This window comes from Festucalex cinctus, chromosome 8 (assembly GCF_051991245.1).
Source record: "Festucalex cinctus isolate MCC-2025b chromosome 8, RoL_Fcin_1.0, whole genome shotgun sequence".
NCBI lineage: Eukaryota > Metazoa > Chordata > Actinopteri > Syngnathiformes > Syngnathidae > Festucalex > Festucalex cinctus.
Window position 1 is genome coordinate 22,771,378 of NC_135418.1, and position 21,335 is coordinate 22,792,712.

The 21,335-nt window shown below is 38.6% G+C and overlaps 1 protein-coding gene across 1 annotated transcript in view; it reads left to right on the forward strand.

Moving 5' to 3' along the window:
* The window catches only part of LOC144024484 (kazrin-like), an 89,069-nt gene that overhangs the window by 14,512 nt on the left and 53,222 nt on the right, over window positions 1-21,335 (forward strand). Inside the window, exon 6 of the mRNA XM_077530805.1 lies at window positions 5,363-5,529. Coding sequence (XP_077386931.1) covers window positions 5,363-5,529 — 167 coding nt within the window. The remainder of the gene's footprint in view (window positions 1-5,362; window positions 5,530-21,335) is intronic.

Genomic DNA, 21,335 nt, shown 5'->3' on the forward strand with positions numbered 1-21,335 from the left:
TTTTGAAGGTACCATTTGTAGGTGAAAAATAATGAAAGTATCAAATTAATTACTTTTTCTTGCTATAATGGGCTAAATAAGTGAAGTATTCCTTTAATGTTTATCATTGAATGTTTGTTGTACGCCCTGCTAAGCTGTTTTGTACACTTTTCGTTGTTTTTGGCTGTGACATTCTTTGGAAGAAAGTATTGGCACTTGTGTGCATCATCAGAAAACAAAATAGCAGTTCAGTTCAGTTTTCATTCAGACTCATTTTTAAAGTTAATGTTTAAATTTGAAATGTTTTTGTTGTCATAGTTGATTATCCATTGCCATCTTGCCAAATTCAAGACTGAGACGCTAGGTGGCGTCACATTTCCAGTGGATGCCTTTCAATATAAAATTGTTTTCAAAGTAAACTTCCTGTATCAGATGTGCTTTTTAAAAACATATACACACAGAATTGTACAGAATTTTTCATCCCGTTCCGTTACAGACAGAAAAACCTACAGTGATTACTGGAATAACTTGAAGCTGACAAAAGTGACGTGTCCAAATACTCACAAGGATTTGTTAAATTGGAGCCACATGCGGGTGGTGCGGCACGGCAACGTCGCCAGCGATGCTGCAAAGAGCCGACGTTGCCCAGCCCTAATTGATACGTTCAATCTCCCCCACGTTCAAAGTTCCAAAAAAGTCCGTCTTTCCGCGTTTGACAGTTCAAGGTGGTGTTATTGCTCTGGTTGCGGTCCAGTGCCGCACTCTTTTGGCCTCACTAAAACTGCGCCGCGTATTTATTCTGGCACCGGCGTCTTGGAAATGAAGCCCAGCGCTCTGGTGTGCGATTGCCTCATATTGTTCATTCCCACTCTTCTGGACCTTTTGGCTCCAAATGGAGCTCTTGGAGCCTCGTCAAATTGCCTTGGCAGAGGCTGTCTGACACAGAACCGATGGTGCCGCAAGCATACTGAAGTAAAAAGAGACTACTTTTTTTTTTTTAATGCAGTTTTATGTTGGACAGCATAATGGTGGGTGTTAAGGTCTTTCGTAAAGCCACCCCTCTGATCATACTTTGTTTTCATATATTGCTTCTTCCCGAGATGGGTATCGGGCTCACATGCCTCATTAGAGTTCTTTGTTGATGTAGCTTTGCTCCCGTGGGTGTCTACAAAGAATGTAGTGGGCTGTTCGCATTTCACATCACGTGGAACGCCAGAACATATGTACGCTATCTGTACCTTTTTGTTCCTGGAAACTTTGTGGTGGTACATTAGGGTAGGTTTTTTTTTTTTTTACTTTGACCCTCTAAAACCTGAATCATCAAATGTATGTGAGAAAATGCTGATTTTTTTGTTAATAGAGAATTTATTGGTCCTTTTGAATAGCAAATTTTTTATTTATTCATTTTTTGAAAATCAACTTCCACATATGACTTTTGATTTGTGTCATATTCGATACATCCGGTCACAATGCTTTAAATTCCTACCTTTATAACTATCAAAAATTCGTTGATCAATATCATTGACAGCATTTTGATTCGTAACACTTTTTATTGAAAAAAATTGGCCTTTAATTGTTGTTAGCATGTTTTCTATAAGACTTAAGAACACATTAAAGCATTGTTTGAATTATTTTAACTGTATTTGAGCCTACCATTTAAGTTTTAAAAAATGTCCTCTGTAGTGGACACATCATAGCTTAAAAATAAAAGCTTTTTTTTTTTTTTTCGCAAAAAAATCTTTTGCAGTATTCCAGTTACTTCACAAAGATTGGGGAATATCAAAATAAACATAATTGGACAATATTTTTTTTCCTGGTAGTCAGGAGGATATCAAACGTATTAGGATTTCCCAAAATCAGAAGGAACATTTCCCACTATTAATAAAGTCTCTCCTCCCTCAATTAGGACGATCTTGCAAGGTCGCTGTAAAAGCCATCAGCTGGGTGATACTGCCCTCTAATGGATTATCCGTGCAATTCACATGTCAGATCATATACATCAGGGTTTTAATGGGGGGAAAAAAAAACCATTATACTCATGAAGTAGAAGGCCCAAATGTCTTGTATTTAATATGATACGTTTTGGCGTTATAGGGCGAAATGGCACAAATTGACTTTTTCCGATAGTGGTGGGTAAATTACATTGGGTTTTTATCGGTACAGTACTTATTACCTGTAAGAATCATCAGCCAGTCTAAAAATCCGGGCATTGTATTGTTTTAAGAAGAAATCAGGCCTTAGTTAGGAGCCCTGTGGCATCTCTTTATTAGCTCACATGTAGGATTCCTCTCTTTATCTGTGGTGCAATGTTGTTATTGACCCTAACTCCGATATCATAAACCCTAACAGTTGTGGACTGAGTTTGTTCATTAGACCCAAAATGTAACCATGTGATGTCATTTTTTCATTTCAAAGTGTGACAGTTTTGATTGTGATATAATAAGTTGACTCACAAGTGGAAGCGAAAAGGGCGTGTCTCCCTGTTTGACAGCTTGTCGTCTTTTCCGCGGCAGCGTTTAATTTTCACAGCGTCTTCTTCGCAAATCCCCCCCCCCCCCCCCCCGCCCTCGACGGGGGCAGATGTGTGCACCTTGTAAACGTTGAAGACGAGATTGGAATTCAGTTGTCAGCCTCTTGTCATAAACATTTTATCCGCCTTTATCCTTGGCTGATTTGATGCCTGCTGGTTGCGGGGCCGCCGCGCCCTCGTAAAAAAAAAAAAAAAAAAAAAAAAAAAATCTTTGCTAGAATACAAGACAAGGCTGGCAAGGAGTGCTCGTAAATCTTGGATGCTTCTGGTGAAAAGTTAACCTTGGCTGGTGGATTCTGTGAGTCGAAGGCTGCTAATATATTGTTGGACCTTTTAATCGCTTTTTATTTTACGGTCTGACAATATAGGGATTTGAAGGTAGCGGTAAAAAACTGTTTTCTTTTATCTGTAACTGATTTTAAAAGGGTCTTTAAATATCCATGCTCATTTGACAGATGACAGAAATAGTCACCGTTCCCAAAATTGCTTAAATAATGTTATATATGAGTTTTTTGTTTTTTTTTTAACCACTATTAATGAATAAATCATTCAAACTACTTCAGCCATTTCAAATATTGTTGGAGTATCGTGGACCCTTTACTATCAAATTAGATTATAATTAGAGAAAGTACTTCAAGTTTGCTTAACTTCCCATGTCCAAATTTGGTAAATATTTGGGATGTTCAATATCACTTTTTTTTTCTAGACTAATACCAGTGCGAGTACTCAACTCATGAGTAGTATCAGATACTGATATCAAGTACCGATACTACTATAGTTTTGATACATCGCCCCCCTCAAAAACAAAAATAATAATAATAATTTTAACGAAATCCCTATATACTGTATCCCAATATAGAATTTTCCCTAAAGTTGAATGAAATTAATGGATTTTTTGCTATTTTTGTAATTTCTAATTCCTGATCATAAAATAGCCACAAGAGGTATTGGCTTCCGTCGCAAGTACAGATACCTTGAAATAATACCGATACCTGATATTTTTACAGTTCTGTACTATTGGTCAGTTGCTAGGTGCGTGTCTGTTATTATTATTATTAGTAGTAGTGTTAGTATTATTCTTAGTATTAGTATTAGTATTATTATTAAATTTTCTTTAACAAATTATTGACCAATCTATAGTGTTGAAATTGCTTGCTCTCATCTTTAATGGCATGGCTCCATTTTTTTTTTTTTCTTTCCTGAAAAGTGATGTTATTTTAAGAAACAAGGATTCCTTCCTGGACATGTAAAGATACATGCAACCATTTTCTTTTTGTGTACACACCATAATCCAATATAAGCTTTATGCTTCTTCCTGCCATCCCTTTTTCTTTTCGGTCATTATATGTCATAATTGTATGAGGAAATGTCTGATTGTCACAATGCTGTCCGAAAGGAAAAATGAACAAATAAATCAAATATGAATTAATAATGGTACAAACTTAACAGGGACCTTATGTGTAGTACATCTGCACTGCAAGGTGTTTCTACCACTCTCATGTAGCTAAAATATCCTCCTGACTACCAGGTAAAAAAAAAATTATTGTTCAATCATGTTCATTTTGATATTCCCCAATCTTTGTGAAGTAACTGGAATACTGCAAAAGACATTTTTTTTAAAAGTTGTTTTAAACTATGATGTGTCCACTACAGAGGACATTTTTTAAAACTTAAATGCTAGGCTCAAATACAGTTAAAATAATTCAAACAATACTTTAATGTGTTTTAAGAGTCTTATAGTAAACATGCTAACAACATTTAAAGCCTAAATTTGTTCAATAAAAAGTGTTATACACTTACTCTTCCCTCTTTTCCCTCTAAAAAGTGCTTGCACTGTGGGAAGCCATTTTCTTTTATGATGCAATCTAAGGTAGCAAAGCTCCACCCCCACACATTTGGTATCATTGGAAAGCTCTGAATGTCCTCTATAGAGCACAAAAGGAGTTAATTCAATTGTATGCACTGCGTGGGATATATTCAGTTTTAAAAAGGTCCACTACAGAGGACAAATTTGAATCGCTGGCAGTCAGGAGAACGAATCAAAATGCTGTCAATGATATTGATCAATGATCAAAACGAAGCCTTTTTTTTTTTTTTTGTCACAGCTCATGCAGGTGCACCTAATGAGCGTGTAGCGTAAATGATTGTGTTCATTAGCATGCATTGCACGCCTCCCTGCAGTGAAAACATTGTTCCAATCATGTTTCACAAGTTGCGGGATTACAACACAGCTTCATTCATGCAGACACCGCAAGTGTATTGCTGCTGATTAATCCGCTAAAGCTCCCTCTCCCTCGTTCTTTTTTTTTTTTTTTTCCCAAATTAACACTGTGAAACTCAAGTTTCTTTGCATCACAAAGACACACACAGATACACAGTGTGGCTTGTTTTAATTAATTGATAAAAAATGATAAGTTATTTTTAAGTGCAGCTGCCTTTTGTGCGTACGTCCCTGTTGTGAAATGTGACTTTTGCTTTGAGACGATAATCCTCGCACAAAAATCTGACAACGCCAAAAGGCCAACTTTGCACAAACCCAGCGAGACGAAGCGGCGCAAAAACGCCGCCGCGACGGCCATTAACTGCAACAAGACGTAATGACATGATTACGACGGCGGCGCTCCCCGCGAAGAATCATATCACATAATTGAGCGAATGTGAGTTTCTATGTCTGGCTAATGGATTTATCCTAATGGTTCCCCCGTTGTCCGAAAGGAGCGTTCGATTCGCTTGAGGAAGGATCACAGCGGCTTCATCGGGAGGATTCTCATTAGCGAGCGAAAGCTGCGCGCGTGGAGGAGAAGATAAAAACGTTTGCGTTTGGAAATGACTTTTGCGTTTTCTGCCACGCAGCCGTGCAGTCCCTCAACAGCCTCAACGACCAGATCGCTCAGTTCATGGTGAGCCGGCAGCCGTGGAGCCTGAGTCATGACGAGCGCCGCTTCCTGACCGGGGAGCAGGAGGGGGACCCCTTGACCAAGTCCATGACCCTCATGAGACACCTGCTCATGGACGCGCAGGTAACAACAACTTTTTCACATTTGTATCCAGTTTACTGTACGTGTTATCCTAATGAAAGTGATTTAGGTTTTATTAGTGCAAGTGTGCAGGGGCGTAGCTAGAAATATTTCAGTGGGGTGGCCGTGCATGTGCTGTACATATCATGACATAAAATTCACACATATCCAAAACAATGCCCGTCACATCCAAAATCAAACAGGAACAAGTCAAAGTAATAAAAAAATAATAATTTAACAGATACTTCCATTTTCTTTGCCATTGCTTTGCTTTTGTGTACTGCTGTATTGATTCGCTAGCTAACAACCAATTCGAGTGATCGGTTGTCACGACAGCCGATGCCATTTTGCATACGGTGATCAATGGCACAGTTATTCAAATCATAACTCAAAATCACAATGACATAAGAATTTGTTCATACTTCACAATTCTAAACATTTGCTTTTTACTTCGTATTATGAATGTGTTTTAAAGTTTCTGGAAACCATAACTGTGGATTGGATGAGAAAACAATGACATTTCTGCCATGTTTTTTTTTTTTTTTTTTTTGCTTGCTGTCGCAATGATTTTAATTTTTGTTGACTGTAAGAATAAAATGTTCTTATCTCGGACAGATTTATTTAGAGTATACAATCAGATCAATTGTGTATTTATTATTTATAATATATGAATATAAGAATACAGCATCCATGTTAAAATGGCAGAAAAATTGCAGACATCAAAATTGTCCTCCAGCTGTGAGGGTGGCCATAAAATGACAAAGGGTGGTGGTCTCGCCCACCCGTGGCCACCACGTAGCTCCGCCCCTTGAAGTGTATTTATTTCTGTTGTTAGCAATTTTACCAAAGCAAACTTCAATACCTCAACAAAGAAAATTTCAATTATCTTAACTCATTCACTCCCAACCATTTTCACATAAGTGTTTTCCTGGATTTTGACAAATTTTTCAAGGCCCGTGAAACATTATGTTCTATTGCTATAAAAATATGGAACATACCAAAAGAGAGATTAGAGTCTCTTCTTTTATCAGGGAAAAAAAAAGTATGTTCCTTTCTGTTTCCGCTGTGCAACAATTAGTAATAGAACATAGCTAAGTTTCATCGTTTTTCACAATTCTGCTTGGAACTGTGGGGAAATCAGCTTGTTTTAACATGGCCTGGTTGATCTCTTATACTCTGCTGCCACTCAACCATTTTCTGCAGTAGAGAGACTGCATCAAAGCCTTCTCTATGCTAGGCATAAAAAACGTATAAGTATGTCTTTGGGACAACTTGAAACATTTAAAATGTGACGTATTTATACGTTTTTGGGAGCTAATGAGTTAAGAAGCAACACTAAAATTAACCAAAATAATTTAATTACATCAGACAAGCTAACACAACCAAAGCTTCCAACATTTTCAAATTTTTTTGTTTATACATTAGTGCATTTAAAAATGTATATATTTAATTTTAAACATGATTTTAAACAACAAAAGTGAACCACATATTTTCAATTCTTTTTTATAATCATGTCATAAATTGACTAAATTGATTATTATTATTATTATTATTATTTTATTATTTATGAAATATTTTACAACGGTTGTAATTATTATATCTTAATAAATTAGTTGAGATACTATTATTCATGTAGTATTAACTGTAGATATTTTTTTTAAAATATATACAGTATGAGTAATATGAACTATTCTTACCATTATTGCATATGATGCTCTATCATTGCAATTATGAATTTTCTTCAATAACAGTTATTTTATCAAATATAGTTAGTCGTACTCCTCTAAAAGTTCAAAACAAAAAAAACATATTTAAAATTTTTTTTTACCAATATGAGCCTTTCTCCTCTGGAATGACAAGTCATCCTTATTGCGTTCCTTCCGTCTTCCATTTTTCAACGCGTTCCCGTGTACTTGACGATGAATGTTCGCCGCTGGTCGTCCTCCTCCACATTCATCCTGCGAGTCGTTGACTTGACTGCGCTCACCTGCAAGCTGAGGTCAAACGCGGTTCGCCTGCACTTTGTTACGCTGTTATTGAGGACTAAAGACTTGGCGGCTGATGGATGGCGAGGAACTTTGGTGGCTGATGGAGGAATGATTTGTGCGCATGTTCTCTTCATCTCTTCCATTGAACGCCGGACAAGTTAGATGGCTCTGTCAGAAAGATTTAAATAGTCTGCACGCCACAAAAGATCTCGTTGACGGAGGAGGCTGGCTGTTGCTATGACGACTGCCAACAAAGGTTGTTTACACTTAACTTCCAAAAAAAAAAAAAAAAGTCAGTCATTCTGACGAACTCCATTGTGTGCTCACACTGGAAAGTGACCATATTGAATAGCATGCAGCCTCACCATGTTTGCCAGAAAATGATTGACATTATTTTCACGGGTTGCATGAGGTGGAGAATGAAACTTTTCAATGACTTATTAAACTAGGACACAAACAATCGTAGGCCGGCGGAACTGAGAGAGTGTCTGCGCCGCTGCGGGAGTGGTCACCATGAACTCCGATCAAAGTGGCTCATCCCACCGAACCTTAAAAAGGCTTTCAATTCATCCATCTATCCATGCACCATGAATGTAAATACATGGCCTAATTTGGCAATTAAGTAAAATAAAACACCCTAAATTTTACTCCATCGTAGAAACGCAAATCAGATTAGAGCGGAATAATACCATGTAGATATAATGTATTGTCTTTTTTTCCTTTTATAAATGAATTAAATACATGATTAAAATTGAATAAAAAAAAAAGTTGACTTTAAAATCACAACTGGACACTGTTTTATAGGTCAAAAAAATGGATGTGTGATAAAAACGAGGTAAAATGTTTTGACTATCACACTGTGAGGGAAGAGGGACTTTAATGAGATGCAATTTGCTGCAAAGTAAAGTAACAAACAAAACAGTAAAGTCAAGTAAAACATGTTCTTTACAGTCACACGTTCTAAGCGTCACCATTTTTCTAAAGCAACCAAATCCACTTGTTTTTATCCATCTTATCGGACGGCCATTTTGTCCTGTGTTGTCACTTGCTGTCAACTGAAAATGACATCACAGTGTCTAAGGGCTCAGCTTGCGAACGTCACATGACCAAGCTCAGAAAACAGGTGAACCGTGCTTGGTCTTTACCTGAGCCCCTTCGGCACTGTGATGTCATTTTCAGTCGCCAGCAAGTGGCAAAATGGCCGCCCCATGAGATGGATACAAACGGGTGGGTTTTGCTGCTTATCTCATATTCCACAAACGCAATATTAATGAGAATGTCGTGTTTAGACTAGTGAGGGAGCATGGAACAAAGTATTTTTCACCTCTTTAAATTAACAATGCCTTGTCACTCACATTGGTCTGATGTTGGAGTTTAACACAAGCTAAACTTTACAAAGTGATATTTGAAGGTTGCGTTCACTGAGCCTTAATCTTGTGTCGTCATTTAAATTAAAAAGCTGGTAGATCCGGCTTAATTCATTATTGATCATGAAATAATTAAAGTTAAGAGTATGAGTCTGAGCCAAAAGAAAAACAAAATAGATTGGGGCGAATGAGCCTGAGAGGTTTGAGACGTCCGCGGGCTGTTTTGTGGGAACTATTATCCCGTTTAATTTGTCCTGAAATCATGACAAAATGAGCGTCTTAGGAAGGAAGGAGTGAATAAAAAAAGGAGAGTGGGAGGAGTGGAAAAAACATGATCAAGTTATTACCTTAATCATTGAACCATTTTCAGCAGTGAAAAGTTAATAATTTGTCCTGAATGAATTTGATAACGTCATTATTTTTCATGTACAATGAATACATTTAAAAAGTCATTTTTTTTCTACTTGCTGTCGACTAATGATGACATCACCTGTGCTGAGGAAGTAGGTGACAGCCAATCATGGCTCACCTGTTTTCTGGGTGTGATCAGTAAACTGAGCCATGATTGGTCGTTACCTACTTCATCACATGTGATGTCATCATCAGTTGACAGCAAGTACAACAATTGACTTTTTAAGGGCTCCAGGTGGAGGAATGGAACCGTCGCTTGCCTTCGGTACCAGTTGGCGTGGGTTCGCTTCCCCGCCTGGGAGACCATGTAAGTTTGCGTGCGTGTTTGTATTGTGCGTGTGTGTATTCATTGTACATAAAAAAAATAAGGAAGTTACTGCTGTTTTACTGGTGAAAATGGCTCCATGAGTCAAGTATCCCTTTCATTTTTTCCCCACTGCCATGAAATCAAACCAGCGTTACTTTTTTCAGTCAATCAAAAGGTGGCTTTCCATTTAAACGTGTCCCGTGATGCCACATTTTGACACTTAAAAGCAGCCACTTGACACTGTTGAATGTTTATTTCAATGGGCGTGGCCCAGTCTCCATGGTGTTGCCACGGAAACCAGTTTGCTTGTCACACGCGGGATGATCTCTGGGCTCACGCTCAGCGAGCGTTTCGATGATACGAAAGCGCCTTCCTGCTCTTGGGTTGCTTTTAAGTGGCAGACATTTTGAGCCTACGCACCAAACTGCAAAGGTTTTTCTTTGTGTCTTTACAAATGAATAAATAAATAAATACATAACTTTCTATTCCTTCAAAAGGCACATTTTCTCTCCCAAAATGTACAAAATGGTTGCGCAATGTCAAGCTTAATATTATGTTTCAGAACTCCAGAAACTTGAATTAGTACAGCAATTCAAAAGTAACTTTTATCTCTGAAAGACATTTTTGTGTAGACCCTAAGACTTAAACCGCAGAGTCATCCCAGGAAAACGTAAAGCTCCCGTTGAGCTTTCACATCCGATGCATACTTAAGACTCGCGCAGAGAACACGCAGGGCCGAGCGGTCCAGTTTTTTTTATTGTGTCGGCCGCCGCCTCCACATAACAGAATTCTAAATAATTCACAAGAAGCCGACACAGCGGGCGCGAGGGGCGACATTAAATGAGCCGCGCCGGCGCGGCTTCTCAGCCGGGCATGAAAACCTTCCCGCCGCGACAACTGCGATTTTCTGCGCCGCCCCTCGTTTGGCTTTCAAGCCGCTGGAAGAGCCGACGTTCAGACGAGCGGCGGATCAAAGATGGGATTGTTGTTATCGGAGCCCCTTCAGCTCCCCGTTGACCTCCCGTTTGAAAGCCTCGGCGGCTTTGAGAGGGAGTGCGGCAAACAGAAACGACTTGTACTGAAAGCAATCGTTGCGAGGCGGCACGCTGGCAGGGCTTCGGTCTTGGGGTTTGACCTCGCACGAGTTCAGCCGAGCAGACTGTGGAGTCATGATAAAAAAATAAACAAATATGCCTGAGGTTTGATTCTCCTTGACTGGCTGAGATACCCTTGAGCAAGGCACCTCATTTAAAGACCTGCTTCCCTGAAGGAGTTCATTGTATCCCACTTGCAACCTCCAAACGTGATTTTATCGTAAACAGAGAGCCCCATTGGTGGACATTATTGATATTTGGGTCGATCCGCCCACGCTTATCAACGGGTTTGGGATGGAATACATCTCCATGCAGCACACATTTCTAGCAGTTATGAAAAAAATTGAAAAAAATAATTCTATATTAAAGACCCTGGAAAGTGAATTCAGAGAATTGTTTTAGGTTCCCTGAAGTTGAGCGATAACATTAATACGAATTCACTTCAAAGTAAACAGCATTTTCAATGTAATGTTCATATAATAATAATAATAATAATGATGATAATAATAATAAATAACACCTTCCTACCTCTTCCCTGTGCCTGCTGGTGTGGCTGCTTTGGAGTGCCTCGTTGTCGACCATGAGTGTGTGCATGCCAGCCAGAGATGGGTTAAAGAGCAACATTTTATTTTATTATTATTATTTTTTTAAAGTATCCAAAAGGGTGGAAATGAGTTTCCTCCGCAGGGTGTCCGGGCTCTCCCTTAGAGATAGGGTGAGAAGCTCGGTCATCCGGGAGGGACTCAGTCAAGACGCTGCTCCTCCGCGTTGAGAGGAGCCAGCCGAGGTGGCTCGGGCATCTGGTTCGAATGCCTCCAGGACGTGTCCCTGGAGAGGTGTTCCGGGCATGTCCCACTGGCGGGAGGCCCCGGGGACGACCCAGGACACACTGGAGAGAATATGTCTCTCAGCTGGCCTGGGAACGCCTTGGGATCCCGCCGATGGAGCTGGTTGAAGTGGCTGGGGAGAGGGAAGTCTGGGTTTCCCTCCTAAAGCTGCTGCCCCCGCGACCGGATGGATGGATGGATGGATGGATAGTATCCAATATGACATCCAGCCATGTGCACAGGAGCTTTTGGATTTGGTGTGGCCACTTCAGAGTGCCTTGTTATCTGCCATGAGTGCACACACGTCACAGAGAGAAGGCGGACGTGTGCTGGGGTGAATGGCGGAAGTACGATGCGATGATGGCCAGTGTGTGGCTTCGTGTTTGTTGTGGTTGCTTCCGAGCGAGCGCCTCATTGTCCTGGCGTGGAAATGATGACCATATGAAGACGTTTTAAAGTTTAAACGGATCGTCGTTATGTGTGTGCATGAGAAAGATGCTTGAAAAAAATAGCATCCAGTTTTCTAGGTGGTAGTAGGGGTTGTTGATTGAGAGATTTTCCCCAATTTCTCTGTACTTTATGTACATATCTTTTAAATTTGCCAGGGTTGTTAACAACAATCTTCAGTGAAGTGTGTCAAATGTGTTGTTGTATTTTGTTGTATTTTTCTGAACTACATCATATTGCATTGTGAGCAAAATGCACAATAAGTCTCCTTTAAACAGACAGCGATTGCTCTTTACCCAACCTTTTGTGTGCTTAATGAAACGCATCCTCCATATGCTCCTTGAGTCCTCCTTACAATAACTCTTCCTCGTCTGCGCTCTTGCGCCGCGTCGGCCGGTTGCTCACGTCGTTAGGGACGTCTTCCCAGGAATTACGTACGTTCCCGTGCGTAATTGTGCATCGACGGCCCCGGCCAGATTATGTACACAAAAACCCTCAAATCTTTTTTTGCAAGTCAGCAGAGAGCTTTTTTGCTCTGTAATGAATCTGGTGGTGTTGAGAAGGACGCAGCAGCAGATGGTGTTTTTTTTTTTTTTTTTTTTTTTTGTAACGAATTCCGACAAAGATTGATGCGTGTCCTTTTGTAAAGTTTGCACAGAGATGCGGGCAGGTGTTGTGCATTGTGAGTCAAACTGCAAGTCTTAGGGAAGAGTGGAACATCTGTAGTGGTGTTGAGGAGCGGGATTGTGAAATCATAAGCAAGTGGACTTGATTAGAGACGCTTGACAAACGTCACTTTTGGCAAATGTGCGGAAATGCTGCAGGTTGTCGGAACAGTCTGTACCATAACGATGTCTACGTCACTGATAAGCATTGTCGCTAAATTAGCAATTAAACTGTTTATTATGCTGATTTCAATGTCAAATTCAAAGCAAATCACGTTTTCTGAAGATGAGCCGTGGTTGGTTGTTACTTGATGTCATTTTACGTCAACAGCAAGTGGCAAAATGGCCGCCCCGAGATGGCTAAAAACGGGTGGATTTTGCTGCTTAACTCATTTTCTACAAGCTCGATATTAATCATAATTCTGCATTTAGGTTAGTGGGTGCACATACAACATATTATTGTCAAAAAATTGTTTTGCTTTGAAGAATGAAGCAGATTAATCTTACCCGTCTCACTCGAGCCTGCTGTTGACTGTAATTGACGTCAACACCAAATGCAAAACAATGAGCAATGCGAGCCCGAAGGCACTTTGATGTCAACTTCAGTTTTTAAAGTTGTATATTTACCAAAACAGACTTCATAGTGCTCTCTAAAGATTTCTAGCATTTAAAAAACAATTATGACGAAACAAAAATTTTATCCTGCAATAAAAATGTCAGAATATTAAAAGTTGTACATTTACCAGTGAAGCTATTTTAAATGTTTCTATTTATTTATTTATTTATTTATTTTACCAAAAGCAAACATCACGTTTCCTGACTATAGCTGCCATTTTTCTGTTTTTTTTTGTTTGTTTGTTTTTTGTTATTTTTTAAATGAAGTTGTATTTGTTATTATATTAAAGAGTAATATTGCTCAAAATAGCCATATCGTGCACAGGCATGTTTATGATGTTTCTATCAAAAAAATATACGTTTTACGAGGCAACATTTTTATAGTATAAAGCTATATATTTTTCTGATGGAAAAAAAAATTGACAAAGTAAAAAACGAACTTTATTTTTCTTATTGACAAAGATTGGTGACAGAATAAAGTTTCTATTTTCAGAAAAGAAAACTGATTCTGTTCATCTCTTGAATGTGTAATATTCCAAGGCGAAAGTCTGATTGTTAGGAGAAACTATTTGGAGACATCAATATGGTCACAAAGAAAAATGGCTGTTTTGATTACAGTCTGTCCTCTTTGAGCAGGATTGCAATTGGAAGCTTTTTTTTTTTTTTTCTCATCCTCCACTTTCCTGCCTTGTTCCCTCTTGTATAACAACACCCCCAATTTGTCAGGCTACATGACAAAATCAAACATACGCTATGCAAGGGATCATTTTTTGCCAGGTTACTGGAAAGCGTGCTGAATTATTCATGGTGGCTGTCAAAATGTTATATGGTAATTAGTTTGCCCGCATGCAAAACTGTGTTTAAAAAAAAAAAAGTCGAGGAGCATTATATTATATTATTTAGTATCGCATGGTGCTTAGTGTAAATGTTGCCTCCTAATCCCTCACAACTCCCCGAGCCAGACGCGGTTGGGACTCATTTGGCATGCAGATGAATTCAATCCCCAGTCCTTATTATTTAACACTTTTAAGTCGTTTACAATACGAATAAATTGGAGCCATTAGATTGAAAAACACGCACACAATAGAAAATCGTCTCATCAGCAGCGCAAGCATTTGCATAACCGCCGGGTGATGTGCGAATATTGAAAAAGGCGCTGCCCTCTAACTTGAGCGGCAACTTCCAGTACAACTTCAATTACATTGCTGCGCCGAGCAGCCATATTGCTCTAATTAAAATAATCAAAGTCCTGCTGTCAGGTTGGCACTTCTTCAGCGCTGTTGTGGCTCGGGCTTAATTGCTTTTGCATTTTAATGTGCCGGTTATCTGACTCGGTGTGTGTGTTGTGCGTATGAAAGACTCTCCCGCCGCCCAGCAGAAAGTGGCAGATTTTTTTTCTCTTTTTTTTTTTTTGCTGAGTGTGGTCATCACCGCTGCTTTTATTGCACGCTTGAATGTTTTTCAATTTGGTCCTCCCGATAAGTCGACATGTTTGGACGCGCTCAAAAAGCTGCGCTCGTGTGCTACTTTACACAAGCAAAGTACATTTTCCGGGTCTGGAAGCCGCTCACATTTTCGAACGCCGCCGTTGCGAGTTTCTCCATCCAGAAGATGGAAGTTAACATGGGCCAAGCGATGATGACATTTTCTTTTCTCTGACACTGTCAAACACGCATAACAGGAAACAGGACAAATTTGAGCGATCAGAATAGATTTGATTATCGGAGATGTCTTGTGGTTTGTTCAAGGTGGAATTTAAAGTAATTGATTGCACCTCTTAAGTTTTAACAATCACATTCCAAAAAATACAACATCAAACTGGTAACATTTCATTTTTGGCATTACTCGAGCTGGTGGCGTTTCTTTACAACTTTAAAGGGATCCTTTACTTATTTCACCATTTTTGGAAGTCAAACATTAATATTTTGCCGGTAATATATTTGATATTTTCATTTTTCATGTACAATTAGTACCTTTAAAAACACATTTTGCAACTTGTTGTCGACTGAAAATGACATCACAAGGGCTCAGGTAACCAATCACAGCTCAGCTTGTGAATGTCACATGACCAAACCTAGAAAACAGGTGAGCTGTGATTGGTTACTGAGCCCTTGTGATGTCATTTTCAGTCGACAACAAGTTGCAAAATGTGTTTTCAAAAGTACTATTTGTACGGGAAAAATAACAAAAGTATCAAATTAATTAGACAATTATTGCTATAATGGGCTAAATAAGTGAAGTATCCCTTTAAAGTGGAAGGTCAACCCCCAAAAACGTTTTTGTCAATAATATATTCTATGCAGCCCCGCTGGTCGAAATGTGGTATTCTGGTTAATGTTGCGTTAGTGGATTATGAGTTAAGCAGCGAAATCCAGCCGTTTTTATCCATCTCACGGGGCGGCCATTTTGGCATTTGCTGTCGACTGAAGATGACATCACAGTTGCTCACGTCTCTCAGGTAACAACCAATCACAGCGCAGCTTCAGAAAACTGGTGAGCTCTGATTATTTGTTGCCGCCCCCTGAGATGGATAGAAATGGCTGGATTTTGCTTCATAACTGATATTCCAAAAATGTAAATTTAATAAGAATGTCATGTTTAGACTCGTAAGGCGCAAATAACATTATTTTCAAGAAAGGATGACTGCCACTTTAATAGTATTTTTTGTTGTTGTTTTAAGTTGAAGTTCAGCCGGTGCAACGCTTCACAAGTTCACAACATCGCAGATGTAACAGCCAATCAAAAATGTGCAAAAAAACAAATCAATGTAAAAAGCCATTATTGCCTTTTCACACTGCACTTATTTTCTCTGCATTGGCAGCATGAAGGATAAATTTGGGAATGCTTCAAAGCAGCATGCCAGGAAGTAACAGGGAGGCCTTTGCTGCTAGTTTAGATAAAAAGTAGAGCACACCTCGGCAATATGTATTTGCCATTGGGGGAAAAAACAAAACAAATCCCCGGCTTTGCTTATTTCAGGGAGGAGGAACAGCAATAAAAGGGGAGGGTGCATCCCATAGTAATGGAACAGGAGGATGTTGGACAGTTTAAACTCATTTGTGAGCTACATGGTTGCATGAAGACCACTTCAAGATGTAATTAAAAAATATCTGGGACTTCACATTTATTAATACTTCCTCCATTTTCTCAATTCTGTTTACAAGTCCACCAAAATAGCACTCTGAAATCACTCTGCCATTGCACCATCCAACCACCATGCGCCAGTACCTCACACATTACAATATAGATTATAATATAGTGCAGCTAAGATGTTAACGCAACCTCGGTGGAAACACTTGACTGCGGTTTGATAATTGACACAATTACGGAGTCACTCCAATTGATCCAATTACAAGTTTTGTGGTTCATTACAGCATTGACCAACTAATTACCTATCAAAAAAAAAAGTTTCAGAGAGAGGCCGCCTCTGCTGCAGCAGGCTAACCCTCCCAAATCAATCCAATTTGTTTTGTCTTCCTGCGGAACAGTCGGCATTAATTTGCGGTCTATGTTTACTTGGGTTTTGACTTGTGAACATCTTCTGAGAGGTAATTGGCTGGATTCTTGGCGAGCCAGATGAAGACATTAGGATGCCGTCCAGTGTCCGCTGTGCTAATGAAGCAGTTTGGCCAATCTTCAAGGTCACGCAATTTGCGTAATGAATGCAAAGTTGAAGTTTGACATTTTAGTAAATGTGCCTCCCTGGATTTATGTCGACGACTTGGTCGAGGAGTTCAATATGATTTCCATTTTTCATGTGCTAATCAAGGACAACTGGCTACCCCTAGCGGCTTATTAGCTTAGTTTTGCATAACGCTAACAGGAGCTTGAAAATATTAACTTGATTTTGATTCATTTACATTGTATTAATAATGGATTAGCTGGATTTGTTTAGCTAAGCTCGTAGAGTTGTGACTATATCATGTAATTCAGGCAAATTTTACACGACACCACATGTACAGTTTTTAATATGAATGGTGTAGCACGAGCTAATTGTAGCAGTTAGCGATTTAATCACACAACAGCGGGCAGTTGCTGGTCATCCGTCGCTCTTTTTTTTTTTTTTTTTTTTTTGAGTGAGAAAGCCTGACTATTATCGTTCAATAGTACAAAGAAAAAACCTCACTCACCACTCACTTGATTTTATTGTGTAGTGTTATGTAGCCGCATTGATTGTGCACACTGCACCGTGTTTTCTCACGAGGCCATTGTGGTCGTGGCGAGGACAGCCATTTGGATGTGACAAAGAGAGGCTGCGGTTCGAGTGTATCGATGAGGAGTTCATCACCTTCAATGTGCGCGTCAAGGCAAGAAGTATCGATTTGGAGCCGGGCTCAATAGAAAGTGCTCCGACGCTGTTACAAAAAAAAAGAAAAAAGCTGAGATGATGATTACGCTCACCAACAAAAAAGCAGATTGCAAGTAAAGTCTTTTCAATAGTTGTACTGTATTTTCCACAAGAAAATGCTACAAGAATACTCATATGAGAATAGAGTGGCAATTTCTTTAAAAAAAAAAAAAAAAAAAAAAAAAAAGTACCTCGAGAATAAACTGCTGCAAAATGCATTCTGACTTTTTTTTATTTTTTTTTATTTACAAGATAATTAAAAAAAAGGCACACAATATTTTGAGAATAATATATTTATACTTAATCTATTAATATTTATACTTAAAGGAAATGTATAATGTTATAAAAAATAGGAAATAAACTTGTAATGTCAGAAGAATAAATATATATTTCATTGGGGAAAGAGTTAACTTTTTGATTGTAACATTTTAATGAATGAAAATGTCCATATTGGGAGATTAAATTTGCATTTTCATCAATTAAATCTCGTCATTTTAGGACAAAAAACTCAGAATGAGAATAAAGTCACATGCATTTTTTTTAATTTTTTTTGCTACATTATCACAATGAAAAAAAAATACAAAAATTAAGCTTTATGTTAATAAGAAAATACTAAAAATGTTACAAAACTAAACTAGAATGAAGTCAGAAATGTACCCCCCTCCCCCCCAAAAAATAAAATTAATAAAAAATAAAAATCTCAATGTAATTAGAATAAACTCATAATATTACGATTACCAAATGGACTAAACATTTTTACAATAAAATTTGTTTAGGGGACATACTATTTTTGTAATTTAGGAGATACAGAGCGTAATAGCATGAGAAAAATGGCGACTAAAAATCAAGTATATTGTCTCAGCAATTTTTTTTTCTCCCTGTAGGTCAGTCATAATCACAAAGCTTTCCCAAACGTGACCTTTTCAAATGAATGTTTGCTGGAGACAGGACCACAATACATTATCTTCAGCTTCAGTTCTCCAGCTCACCAGCAGGGGCCACCAGTGAGAATCGAGTGAAATGAGGCAAGAAAGATGAGCAGATTTCCTCCTGGAGGTCTTTAGTGCAGTCTTCCTCTCCCGCCGCCGTCTCCTTGTCTCGCCCTCATCTTGCATTCGGTCCTGCGGGCCCGCAGTCGGGCCTTTATCTCGCGCCTCATCGTGTTTCATCCCAAAGCACCTCTGACTGTTATCTGGCAAGCCGTCTTAAGTGTTTGTTGTGACCGGGCGGCTTCAGATGGGCCGGGCATCGCGCTTGCGAGGATTGGAAAGGGAAATTGGGTGCGAGCCGCCGCTGCGTGTTTGACAGCTGATGATTGCGTCTGCGACTTATCTCTCAGCCGCCACGGGGATTGTCTGCTGCACTTTAAGATGGGGAAACGTTTGGCATGTTTCGTTTGCACTTTGGAACCAACGTCGCCTTCATAAAAGTGCCTTCTATACTGTTTGTTTTGGTAATACTGGATATACAGTAGGGATGTAATGATATCCAAACATCACGATACGATAATTATCACGATATTGTGGAGAGGTTGGTGATATAAAAAAAAGGTCGCAATATTATTTAAAAAAAACAAAAACAAAAAAAACACACCACAATATTGTGCGTTTGTACATTACAGCACTGACCATTAGCGTGGATTTTAAACAGAGAAGGGCCAAAACAAGCCTTGTGAAAATTAAACCGCACAAAATACTAGCCACCAGAGGGTGCTAGAGCTACACAAACGGAAATCAACCCGACTTTTTTTTTTGTAACAGATGTACTGCTTTTAATATTGTGACATGACGACGATGATATATTGTGGCAGTTTTAATATCACGATATTGCTATTGTCGTTATATCCCTAATACACAGTGGAGTTAAAAAGTCAAAACACCCCTGTTTTAATGCCAGGTGATCAAACTAAATCATTTCAAAACTTCTTCCACTATTAAGTGACCTATAACCTTGAATGTGATTATGGTTAATTCTGGACACAGCCAGTTAGGCTTTGATCATTAGCTCATCCTTGAAAATGTTCTATTTCATCAGATTTCGTCATGTTTCATTGTAATTTCATACACCGGCAGCCCATTGAAAAGAGATACAATGCTGCCATCTTCTGGCCATAGTGAGTGTTTTTGATTCCACAACCCATTGACCAGGCATCGCTGCACTTAGACGTTGCACTGTGCATTGATTAAAAAAATAAATAAAAATTAGTTGATGTAATTGAAAGTTTAAGGCGGCATACATTGTGATTTTACTAATCGTTATTAAACATTTTTGGTGGCCAAAGAGTTAAGCGATATTGGCATGAAAACATGCCCTAGTAAATTGCAGCACTGTATTAAATATAACATGGCAGAAACATGTTTTTGGCCTTCTTTACATAAATATATTCAATCATAAGGGATATTAACACAGTGTCACTAGTTGATCATGACATCACTTTTTTTTTTTAAATTGGGTTAAAAATGGAAAGCGTCCCGTTGCTATGGAGAATTAGTCGATATTCAATTAAGCAAAGCAGACGCTGATAGTGACTGTTTATCAATAGCTCTCGTTAACGGCACACCCCGCATCCACTTAATTAAACTGAAGCCGTTAACAAAGTGACAACACGTGGAGAGAAAGTGAGCGTTGAGTGAGTGACGACCGAGACAACGCGTGACTTTGTGTGCGGACGAACGCGTCCCGAAAGTGCCTGTCCGCTTATTGATGTGTATCTGGGACACGCTGCGACCTTTCACCCTCTCCGATCGTTTATTTCCTCACATTCCACGGTGGGGGCCTCACGTGGCTCTCATTCAGCTTGTTTGCTTGGAAATAACATCGTCAGGGTTTGAAGCGGGACACCGGGGGCCGGCGTTGTCGCCCGTCTCCCCTGCATCACTAATGGGCCACTCAACAACAGCGAGGGACAGTCTAGACTTTGATAATGATCCGCTGACATGCAAACAACGTGATAGATCCACACTGCAGCTGAAGCAACAATGCTTTTTTTTTTTTTTTGTGGCTTACGTAAACATTTGGCTGAATACGCAAAATAAACTCAAAATAGATTTAGAATATTTATTGCCATTCAAATGAAGTCTCAAGTTCAGTTTAAGTCAGTTTAATAATAAGACTGGTCAATTGAAAATTTTATTTTCCAAAACATATTTTTGACATGGATTAAAAAAAAAATGTACTTTTGTCCCCCCTTTTACCCATTATGTTTTTGAGATATATTCATATTTTGGTTTAAGTTTGTGCTATAAAAGCTTATAGATTTTACCATGTGTAAGTTATAGTTATGACGTTTCAGAAAATGACACATCATGGAACCTAACCCTTAATTAATAAATATATTACTATAATGCCTATTATATTATTCATCTTTTGTCATTATTATGAGAGACAGCTGTGCCGGAGGAAAAAAAAGAGAGCAGATTCTAAATCAGCTAAAAAAGAAAATGAATTGAGAAAAGTTTACTTGTATCTCTGATTAAAAAAAATTAAGTAAAATATTTTTGACCAGTGTAAGGATTTTTTTTTTTATATGATTGATAATCATGCATAAAATTAACAAATTAATTAAAAATAAATAATACAAGTGAAATAAATATGTATTTTGTATATAACATACAATAATATCTAAGGTTTAGAACCATTAGATAAATATAAAAATTAAATTAATAATGAAAAAAATATATAAATGTATAAAAATATTATTTGTAACCAGCTAATAAAATACATCAGTGCATAACAGGAAT